Source organism: Phocoena sinus, chromosome 10, assembly GCF_008692025.1.
Source record: "Phocoena sinus isolate mPhoSin1 chromosome 10, mPhoSin1.pri, whole genome shotgun sequence".
In the NCBI taxonomy this organism is placed as follows: Eukaryota; Metazoa; Chordata; class Mammalia; order Artiodactyla; family Phocoenidae; genus Phocoena; species Phocoena sinus.
Genome location: NC_045772.1, coordinates 8,345,664 through 8,356,519, shown reverse-complemented (window position 1 = coordinate 8,356,519; position 10,856 = coordinate 8,345,664). Strand labels below are relative to the sequence as shown.

The 10,856-nt window shown below is 59.1% G+C and overlaps 1 protein-coding gene across 7 annotated transcripts in view; it reads right to left on the bottom strand.

Annotated features, from left to right (window-relative positions):
- MRTFA (myocardin related transcription factor A) overlaps positions 1-10,856 on the bottom strand; it is a 200,644-nt gene that overhangs the window by 7,566 nt on the left and 182,222 nt on the right. For 4 of the 7 annotated variants that reach the window (XM_032644745.1, XM_032644748.1, XM_032644749.1 and 1 more), the window contains 6 exons: positions 8,468-8,543; positions 7,387-7,548; positions 3,605-3,780; positions 2,980-3,111; positions 550-803; positions 9-180 (listed from right to left, as the gene is read on the bottom strand). In XM_032644745.1, the coding sequence (XP_032500636.1) occupies positions 9-180; positions 550-803; positions 2,980-3,111; positions 3,605-3,780; positions 7,387-7,548; positions 8,468-8,543 (972 nt within the window). The remainder of the gene's footprint in view (positions 1-8; positions 181-549; positions 804-2,979; positions 3,112-3,604; positions 3,781-7,386; positions 7,549-8,467; positions 8,544-10,856) is intronic. The other 3 variants (XM_032644752.1, XM_032644746.1, XM_032644747.1) reach the window with 2 other exon arrangements.

Below are 10,856 nucleotides of genomic sequence, written 5' to 3'. Positions count from 1 at the left end.
CCACTTACCTTCATGTCGTCCAGGTTGGCAGGCAGGGCCCCAGGCTTGCCAGTCAACGAGGTGCTGTTCTGACGTACCAGCCCACTGGGCCCAGGGGCGCCCGAGCCGGAGCTGCTGCTGGTAGCGGAAAGGCTGCGCGTCAGGGGGGCCCCACCGCTTCCCAGAGCCTCCCCTGCTGGCCTGAGAGGAAGAAAGGACAGGAATGAGCCCCTGCCAGGTCTCGCCCTAGGCCTCTGCGGGCCGGATGGAGAGGAGCAAGGGGCAAGGGCCCCGCCCACAGAGGACTCCCGCAGGACCAGGACCAAAGGGTCCTTTCATGTCAGGGCTGCCCGCATCTGGCCGTCCGGTGCCTGTGGGCGGGCGGGCACGTGGCGGGGGCAGGCCGGGCCTACTTGGGTGGGGGGTTGGGGGGGGGCCGCGTGGGGGGGGCAGGCCGGGCCTACTTGGGCGGGGGGTGGCTGGGGTGGGGGGGCCGCGTGGTGGGGGGCAGGCCGGGCCTACTTGGGCGGGGGGTGGGGGGGGCGCGTGGGGGGGGCAGGCCGGGCCTACTTGGGCGGGGCGGGCAGGATGGTCTGGTAGTTGTAGTGCTGCTGCTGCTGCTGATTGAGGATCTGGAGCTGCAGGAAGAGCTGCTGCTGCTGCAGGATCCTGGCGTAGGAGGAGTCCATGGGGGGCGCCCCCTTGTCCTGCTTCTGGTCCGGGGGGATGTACTGGTGATACTTGAGCTTCTTCACCTTCGGCTTCAGCTCCTTGGCCTTCTTGCTGCGCTGCGACTTCTCACTGGCAGACTTGGGTTGGCTTTGCTGCGGGCACAGGAGACAGAGGGCGCTGTCAGGGGCAGCCGAGTGGCTTCCGGAAAGGCCCCGCTGCCCACCCTGCCCTGTCCACGCTCCCTGCCGGATGGCACCCCTCCCAAAGCAGAGGCCTCCTCAGTGCCCGGGAGTGTCCAGGGAGGGGGCGAGGGCTGATGGGGGGCGGGGCTTGTGACTGGATCTGCTCTTAAAAGAGCTTCTAGCCCCAGTGCACAGGCCAGGCAGCCTCCCTGTGACCCTGAGCACAGAGTGAACAGGACGATGAGGTGAAAAGACCTGTTCTACGGAGCTCGCGCAGCCCACACTGGGCGCTTTACAAAAGCCGCGTCACACAGACCTGCAAAAACCCTGCCTCCCCAGGAACCGGCCCATCGACTCGAAAGGGAAGAAACAGGCTCAGGGAAGCCACGCGCTCAAGGCCGCACAGTGACTGGGACCTCGCTGCGCGAAGGAGCTGGGATCCGAACCCTGGACCTCAGAAGCTCACGTCCATTCACTGACGGGGCGGCCGGCACACAGGGAGGCCGTCTCCCGGGTGAGGAGGGTAGAGCGGGTGTGGGCAAGAGTGAGCAGGGTGCTGAGTGCTGGGGAAGGAGCAAGGAGGGCCTCGCGGCTTCTGAGCAGAGAACGGCAGGCGGAAGGGTGGAGACTCGATGCAGGGCTCAGCTGGGGTCTGACCAGGGCGCCGTGGGCACTGACGGGATGTGGAAGGAGGTGACTGACTAGAGGAAGAAGGTACAACAGCGCGTGTGGCAGCCGAGTGGCTACAAGGTCACAGTTTTGAGCTTCGGCAACAGCGTGTGACAACAGTGGCCCCTTCGCAGAAGTCGGGAAGAGGTGCCGGTTGGCCAGGGTAGGGAGAGTGGGGGAGAAGGCGCGGGGCTGCTGGGACCGGAGAGCACCCGAGAGGAGGGAGAGGGGTCCACTGAGAGGCCCCGGCAAGGCTGAGGGTGCGAGAAAGAGGCCGAGGGCAGCCCGGGAGCACCCCACTGAAAGGGAAGAAGACGGAGAGCCCAGGGAAAGCCACCAGAGAGAGGAGTGCGACCTGAGGCAGGTCTGAGGCAGCTGGGGGCTCAGCTTGGAGGAGAGCCCATGGCAGGGCTGGGGAGCGGGGACAGAGGCCGAGGCACTACCGGGAAAGAGGAAGTTAGATAAACACACATACACCGTTCTCGCAAACGGGGAGTGGGCAAAGGAAGGCACCAGTCATGTGACGAGGAGCAGGTCTGAGGGAGGAATTTGGGGAGAAAACCTCAGACATCTGCAGCCAATCAGGAATAGACCACAGAGGCAAGGGAGGTGCCGGCTGCTGGGGCAGCGGCTGGGAGCCAGCAGAGCGCCAGGGCACCACTGACCGGGAGGAGCAGGCCTGGGGCAGGGGCGCCACACGGGAGGGCCGCGGAGACCCCGCCAACCACCTGGGAGCGCCCGGAGGCACAGGGAGGCTTCGCTAAGGCTGTGAGCCGCAGCAGAGGAACGTGGGCGGCCAGAGGCTCCAGGCCAGGGCCAGGGCCTGTGTGGCGGGACTGGAGAATCAGTCAAGATGGGAAGCAAGCCGAGCGGGAAGGAAGGGCACCTGCCCAGCAGGCGTGGAGCACAGGCTGGATGGAGGGTGGCAGTCAGGGCCAAGGTCCCAGAGGCCGAGGGAGAAAGCTCGGCTGGGTGGGGAGGACCAGACACCGGCTCCTCACGCTGCTGAACTTAACCTCAGCGTCCAGCACCGTGTTCCCACACAAAGGTCCCCATGGGCGTCTCGTGGGGTTGACGGTAAATGCCGTCCCTTCAGGTATCTTAGGTCAGGCCTTGGAGGAAGAGAGTGACAACAAACACCCGGCACGGCTGGCTGGGTGACCTCAGGCCCATCACCTCACTTCTCGGTTCTGTCATAGCCTCACGAGGCTCCGAGTGGACAGAGGGGACGTGTGGGCGTGTCTTCCTGGGGCGGGCAGGAGTGAGAGCCTGGCCCGCTGTGTTCAGTGAGCAGTGGCTGCGGCTGTGACAGCCAGCGTGTGTGGAGAGAACAGATCTCCCAGAGCACTGTGGTGACCTCGGCTGGTCCCGGACCAGGAGGAGAAGAGAGCCAGCCCCACTCCCCACACTGGGACGGAGTCACAGCAGGACTCAGAGGGGAACGGAGAGGAGAGGGCGGTCAGCTAGAGGTCTGCACCTTAATGAGTGTGGGGAGGGGCTTGGCGGTGGCGACCGTGGTTCCGTTGGCGAGGCTGGGCGGCGGAGGAGGCTGCTCCGCCAGGAAGACTGTTTCTCCAGACTCTGGGCCCACGGGGAGTTGAGACACGACCTGGGAGAGAAGAGGGGAAGTGAGGACACGCCCACCCCTTCTCGTGGCCCTGGAAGCTGCGCCATCTCCAGGCTTCAGCCGGTGGTGCATCCCTGCCCTGCCCTGCCCTGCCTGGAGGTGGGTGGCTGTCACCCCCTCGGACGCCATCACCGTTAAGGGGCAAATGACGGGCAAAGACGAGAGGGATGAAAAGAGCAGCCTCCAGGGTGGCAAGGAGAGGGAACTAGAAAAGGGGAAGACAGAGGGTGGTGAAATGTTACGGAACTGAACACACTCAGGAGAAGTGGCTATTCTGAATGAGCAGACATGGGGCAGCAGGGAGGCCTCTGAATCTAACTGCAAGGCTGCCCAGCCAGCATCCTCCACGAGGGCCCACCGCCGCACCTTCTGGCTTCCCCGTCCCACCTGGCCCAAGCGAGGGACCTCATTCTGGGCCGCTCCAGTAGGTCTGGGGCCCCTGAGCAGGGGAAGCACCTGTAGTGGACAAGCTCACCTGAGTGGGGGACACAGAGGTGGCACTGGGCAGTGGCTCGCTGACTCGGGCTTCCAGGGGTGACGGCACCGAGCCCTGGGACTCATGGCTGGCAGGCTGCTCAGGAGATAAGGCATCGCTGCTGTCCTCATCAAAGGAAGAGCTGTCTGCTACTTTCGGGTAGTTCACCTGGCCCACTGAAAGCCAAGGCCAGGGTGAGACTCCTCCAGCAAAGGGGAAGAGGCTGTCCCAGCGAGGCGCCTGCCCTGCGGCCCCGCGGCCCCAGCAAGCAGTAGGAGAAGGAGGCCAGCAGCCGACCTGCCTCCTGTGTCCAAAAGAGCTCAAGGAAAGCTTGTCATCACGACCCGAAACAAAGGCCAGGAAGAGTCAGTCCCACCAGGTCATCAGAGCACTCCCCTTGGTGGGGAAAGGCCTGATGGTTAACCCCTTGCTTTTAACTCCGCCCTGCGTTCAGTCTTCCAAGTCAGGGTCTGCCCTCCCGCCCCCCAGCCTGCCACCTCCTGTTTCCCTGCTGTTGAAGGCACTTTATTCCCATCCTGTGGCTGCACAAAACTCTCCTCTTCTCCCAGAGGCTCACGGACCCTGCGATCAGGGACGGAAGGAGTTTGGGTAACAGCTATGCAGGTGCAGCTCCTCCCCTGGGCTGCCCGACTCCCCGAAGACCAGGAGGAACAGACAGAAGAGCCTCGTGGAGAAGGGCCGCCTGCTTGCACAGGTGAAGCAGAACAGTGGAAGGACAGCGACCTCCCTTCAGCAGCCAGTGACTCCCAGAGACCCATGTCCTGGGGGCAGGCCTCCGCTCCGGGGCAGGGACCAGGCTGGGTGGGAGAGGCGGGAGAAGCAGGGACCCGGCATGGGAATCCCAGATGCAGAGAGAAGGAAAGAAGGGGATGGGGCAGGCAGGGTACTTCAAAAAACTCCTGTCACAACCCTGCCACCAGCACGGTCAGGGGAGAAGTTCTGCACCGGCACCGTCCACACAGGGGGAATGAGGCAGCGGCGCAGAAGTGAGCCGGCAGCCATGCCGGGGACGCAGCTGCGGCGGGAAGACCACAGATGAGGAACGCTCTCCCGGCAGACCCTCCCCCGCTCCAGGGCCGTGCCCCGAGGCCCTGTGCCCCTAGGGCCCAGCAGGGTGCCCCTGAGCTTGTCCCCCACCCCGCACCCGCCCTCCCAGGGGCCCGCAAGGAGCGCGGAGAGGATGCAGCTCGCTGACAGTGGGCCCTTCTTGCCGGTCACGCTAGGTCTAGGTGCTCTCCCACAGTCTCCTGCTCCCAGAGAGGGGACCTGCCATGGCACAGCAGCCACAGGACAATGGGACTCAGGACGGAGGAGCTGCGGGTCCACCCCCACCTCAGCCCAGCCTGAGGAAGCTGCTGGCCACACTGCAGCGGCCCCAGGGCCGTCAGGCCAGGTCACTGAGGGGCCCACCCCTCTCTCCTGCAGCCAGGGCAGCCCGGATGGGGCCCTGCCCGGCCGGAGTTCACGGGCCAGGCGCCCTGGAGCCCAGCCGCTGCTCTGCTGGCGGGAAACGTGGATGCTGAGGGGAGGCCGGCCATGACGCCGACGACCAGCTGGCGGCACGTGTGTGAGCAGATGGCCTCAGGTGTGTTGTGCAGTCCGGGAGACGGAGGCCGTCTGCGAAGCCCCTCCCATTCCGGTGCATACCCCGCTCTGCCTCCCCCTCCATCCCCCACCTCCTCAGCCTCTCCCCTGACTCCTTCCTCTCAGCCCTAAACCTCCTCCTTGACCACTATGCCCCTCTCTCCTCTCCACTCTCTTCCTGAACAGACTGACCATGTGGGCTGTCACCACTGCCTTGCCTCCTGCTCACTCCTTGGCCTGCACGCTCACTGCCGGCGAATGCTCCTCTCTCCCCAGTCACCAGTGATGACCTCGTTCCAAACTAAGCTACTTCCCGGGCCTCAAACAAGCCGTATTCCGCCAGGGCTCCAGGCCACACTGCCCCCGCTGTCCCCTCTGTCCGGAACGTCCCTCTGCACCCTCTCTACTTGGCAAACTGACTCGATCTCCAGGTGGGCCCGAAACGTGTCGTCAGCCCCACCGCCATCTGCATCCCTGAGAGAAGCCCATCTCAGATGGGCTCTCGCTGCCCCTGCCACACACCGCTGTCCTACACTGTCCACGACAGAGCCGCCAGCTGGTCTGTAACGAACGTCACTGCAAACAGCAGCAGCCCTTCCCCGAGTCTCCCTGGGCGCCCAGGACTGTGCCGGGCCCTTCACCGCCATCGTCACCTGAGAGCCTGCAAACTGTCCCGAACGGCAGGTGGCTTGGCTACGATGTTACAGGGCCCTGGTCTTTCTAACTACGTGGTGCCACCGTGCCTGGGAGCTAGACTCAGAAATCACTTGTGCACACGGCAGCCTTCTCCCGTCAGACTGAGTTCTCTGAGGGCAGCCGCAGCATATTCTGTTCGTCTCTGTAACGGTAGGACTCACACAGGCCTGGTGCATGGCTGACTCTCAGCAAACATTTACCAGACTTGGGCTGGCTGGAGAGTCCAGAACTGACCTTGGCCCAAACGCTGTCGTGGAATCTGGTGAAGGTCCGGGCAGGAAAACACTAACACAAGGTGAAGTGAATGCCAGGGCAAAGCAGGGAGTTAAAGGGGAAGAGGGCGGTCAGGGCACCTCCACTGCGGGTGCAGATGAGGTCCCAGAAACCGGTCTCCTCTGAGCCAGGGCTCGGGCCCAACGCGGCCTGCTTCGGGCCTACTCCTGTGCCCTCCCCTGCCCTGCCCAAAGACCTAGCTCACTCCTACGTGAGAGCACCTGAGCCTCCTGAAGGTACGGCCGCTCCTCGGGGGCAGGTCTCAGGCCTGCGGCAGCCAAAGAAACATGTCTGTACCAACAGTTACCAAAGTCTGAGGGAATCATGTCTGCACACCTGCCCGTGGCACACGAGGCCCTGCACGTCCTGGACTCTGTGGCCTCCCCCTCACGTCTCAACACCCGTTTCCAGCTCCACGTGCAGGCTGCTCCTTCTGCCCGCTGCATACGCTTTCATTCCTACTCACCCTGCACCCCCATCTGGGCCTCAGCTCTTCTGATGCCGACGCCCGCTGTCGGGGCCGGCCTCCATCACCCCCATCTGGGCCTCAGCTCCTCTGACGCCGATGCCCCCTGTCGGGGCCGGAGGGGGTGGCCCTCCATCACCCCCACCTGGGCCTCAGCTCTTCTGACACCGACGCCCGCTGTTGGGGCCGGTGGCGGGGGGGGGGGGGGGGCGGCATCCATCTCACTCTCACCTGTTTCCTTGCCTGTATCTGCTCCTGGGCTTAAGCTCCGTAAGGACGAGGGGCTTGGTCTGCCTTGTGGGGCTGTGGCCCTAGCACCTAGCACACTGCTTGGATCGACCTTTACTGACTGAACTATCTGAGGAGAGTGCCAGGCTCCAAGAAGAGATTTCACTAATGAAAAGAAACCGCAGGCACAGTTTCAAGGTCCCAGCATCTCCACGTGCTCACACACACCACCCCGGACATCTACCTACCTTCTCTGGGAAAGAGGGACAAGCCCCTGCACTCACAGAGATGGGAAGTGGACAGAGCCCTCTTATTTTGGCAGTTATTTTGGCACGGCGCTGATCTGTGAGGCCACTGGCGCTGTCCCAGGCTCACAGGACCCGTTTATCAGGCTCTCATACTCTGTACCTCGGCTCCCCCAAGGCTAAGCAGGAAGTCAGGGAGCAAGCTGTCCAGAGCCCATGCCCTCTGCGCCCCGCCTTCAAGTCCACACGTGGTGGCTGGGCCTCCTCACCAATGATGGCTTCCTTCAGGCTAGACTCCACAGGCAGGATGTTCTTCTCCACCAGCTCCATGGGGCCAGGCCTCTGTGCAATCTTCTCGTTGAGGTCATCGGCCAGCCTGGCTCTTTTCAGCTTCAGCTGCTTGGCCTGCAGGGAAGGCTCAGCCGAGGTCTCTGCCCGTGGGAGAGAATGGAGTGCAGGAGGATATAGGAATGAGCTGGTTCTGCCCTGGGAACTGCAGAGCAGCTCCCCTTCCCTCTGGGGAAGGAGCAGAGACCATGAGAATGTAAATCAAGTGCCAGGCGGAGTACAGTGGCCCGGCCTGAAGTTTCACAAGGACAGAAGAAGGGGCCCCCACTGTGGACAGTGTGTGGTCACGCACAACAGTGGTCACTAGGCACAGGCTGGCCCAGACGACTCTCTGAGCTGGAGCTAGAGCTGAAAGAGCACCAGGCAATGGGTGGTGTCTCCTCTCCCTCAAGCTCGCTGCGTTATGGGGACAATCCACCTCCCTGCTCTGGGCCTCAGTGTCTTCCTCTGCAAAGTGTGGGGTTCAGTCTAGGAAAGTCTTCTTCCAACCCCAAAGTGGTTTCAAAACCAAACAAAAAGTGAATAGACTCAAGCCAAAACCTTTCCTTCCCTAGAATGAGGAAAGAAGTGTGTGTGGGCAGGTGGAGTACGTCTGGGATGATCTTGCTTGTACCTCATAGGTGCTCCTGTAAATACTGAGTGAGCAAATGAATGGATGGATGGATAGATGAAGGAATGTATGAAAATAGAAAGTAAACACATTTAAGAACAGGGTTGGAGGAAAGAATTTCATACCGAGGTTTTATGAGATCCAGGGCCACGACATGGCCATAGAAAAAGGGAAGCCACCCCAAGAGAATGTGACTGTGCTCCTTTGGGAATTCCCAAAAGCCAAGGGTGGCTGCCCACAGCACTGCTGTTTTAACTGCGTTAAGGCTCTGGCTTACACTGTCAACAGAAACGGGAGTGATGAAAAAGAGGGACAACGAAACGTGGGTGGTGCAGGGGTGAAAACAGTGAGAATGAGGGTTTAGATGAAGAAGCATTTCCAATCTAACACACCTTCCAATATGTGCATCCTGACCAGCTCCGATCTCTCTGGCCGGGAACGAATCTTCCGCTTCAGGTAGTCCTCTGTCTATAGAAAAAACACACCAAGCAGCTCTCAGATCCAGGTCACAAGCTTATGGCATGAACAGGACCAAAAAGCAGCCGTGCCTTTAGTGGGTCACCTCTGCAGCCACCACAACCTCAGCCTGGAGACTGCAGGGTCCTGAGGCCTGGAAGGACGTGTCCACTTTCAGCGCACCTGCCAAGGGCATCATCCATCTGTCAAGACCATTTGTCGCTCTGAGGCTGGACTACTAATATATTTTTTAATCTATTACTTTTTAAAAAAAAAAATCAATTTATTTATTTTATTTTTGTCTGCATGGGGTCTTTGTTGCTGTACGCCGGCTTTCTCTAGTTGCGGTGAGCAGGGGCTACTCTTCTTTGCGGTGCGCAGGCTTTTCATTGCAGTGGCTTCTCTTGTTGCAGAGCACGGGCTCTAGGTGCACGGGCTTCAGTAGTTGTGGCACGTGGGCTCAGTAGTTGGGGCTTGCAGGCTCTAAAGCACAGGCTCAGTAGTTGTGGTGCACGGGCTTAGTAGCTCCACAGCATGTGGGATCTTCCCGGACCAGGGCTCAAACCCGTGTCCCCTGCACTGGCAGGTGGATTCTTAACCACTGCGCCACCAGGGAAGTCCTAATCTATTACTATCATATGTTATGTTCATCAAAGAAAATTCAGAAAATTAGAAAGTAAAACAACAATAAAAATTTTTAATCATCCACCGTTAGTATTTGGGGATATTTGTTTCTAATCATTCTTCCATGCAAAGGTAAGTTTAATTTTGCAAAGCTATAATCATACTGAATATAATTTTATACCTTATTTCAAAAAACTTGGCATTGCCTGATACCATGAGCATTTTCCATTCACTCTGAATGGCTGCCAAGTAGAGTACTAATTTTGATACATGGTGTCATAGCTCTAGTTCCTTAAAGTCTCACGTCCTCATTTCTGCACTTCTGAGACGCCAAGCAAATTAAACCATTCCCTCAACAGTCCCAGAGCCAGCCCACTGCCCGGCGCTCACGTTATAATGTATATATGACCCCGGATTTGTCTGACTCTAGAGCCTGTGCTCTTAACCTTTGCACCAGAATTTTACAAACTATAGGTCAAGACCATTAGTGGGTCAGGACCAGCACAGGATAGGGTAGGATAGGACAAGACAGGACAGGACAAGACAGAGCAGAGTAGGGTAGAGTAGAATTGAATAGAAAATAAAGTATCAGAGCATACTGCATGCTTGCTAGCAAGGTAAAGACTTGCTCCTTGGACTGGCCTTGGTGCTCTGACTGGTCAGCTCTGTGCCAGCCCCAGGGTGGTGCTGAGCTCTCCAGGAGACGGCTTACAGTGGCCGCGGGTTCAGGGCCTATCACCCATCTGCAGTGGGCAGAAGTACTGCCATGACTGCCGGAGAAGACGGCAGAACAGGTGTCGTACACTGCAGGTCTTCACAGACAGCAGAGGGAGGCATACGGTACTGATGAAGAAAACACCTGGAGTCCACACCCCAAGGTTTAAATCCCAGTAAGCTTGCCACTTACTAGCTAGACAAGTTAGTTAACCTCTCTTAACTGCATCTATTAAGATAAAGATAATAACACCTAATTCATAAGAGCTGATGTGAACATAAACAAGAAAAGGGTATAATTTCACATATAAAAGTACTCAATAAACTAGGAGCTGTACTAATTAGTTCATATTTACTCCTTGCCTTGGAGAAGCAGGCCAGGAAATGGTGCCAAGTCTTAAGACTGGGTTGAGGGCACAGGCAATGACATTCCTTTTCTCTCTGCTGTATTCTCTCATCCTCCCGGGCACTGAAACAGTACAGCTGGTCACTCCTTTGGTTCCCAGGACCTGTGGCCTCATTCTTCCCACTCACTCTAAGAATTAATCGTAATTTTCCTTAGAAATTTGTTAAAAATAAAATAAAGACAGAAGATAGTAAGATAAGTCTTGGAGGTAAATATTTCAGTCTCTGAAAGAGCTGTGGGTCTTAGGGAGCCCCGGCCTATGATCCTCCATCTGGGGAGGCTCTCTTCCCTTGTCTTTTACATAAAAGAGAAAAGTGAAGGGGCTGAGAGGGGGAAGCATGTTCTGGCAAATTCCCCATCTCCGCCCACACTGGGCAGCAGAATATCCCCTGAGGCCCCCGAGGGAACTGAAACCGAGGGGGACAGGGCAACAAGCCAGGTGCTGCAGTGTGAACCTGAGCTCAGAGGGACCCAGCTTCTGCTTCCACGGCCTCAAGTGGACCCTGGCTGCTCAGGGGCACACGGAGACCAGTAAGGTTTCCATGCCCATTCTGGAGAGGTGTGGGCAGTGTGGCCAGACA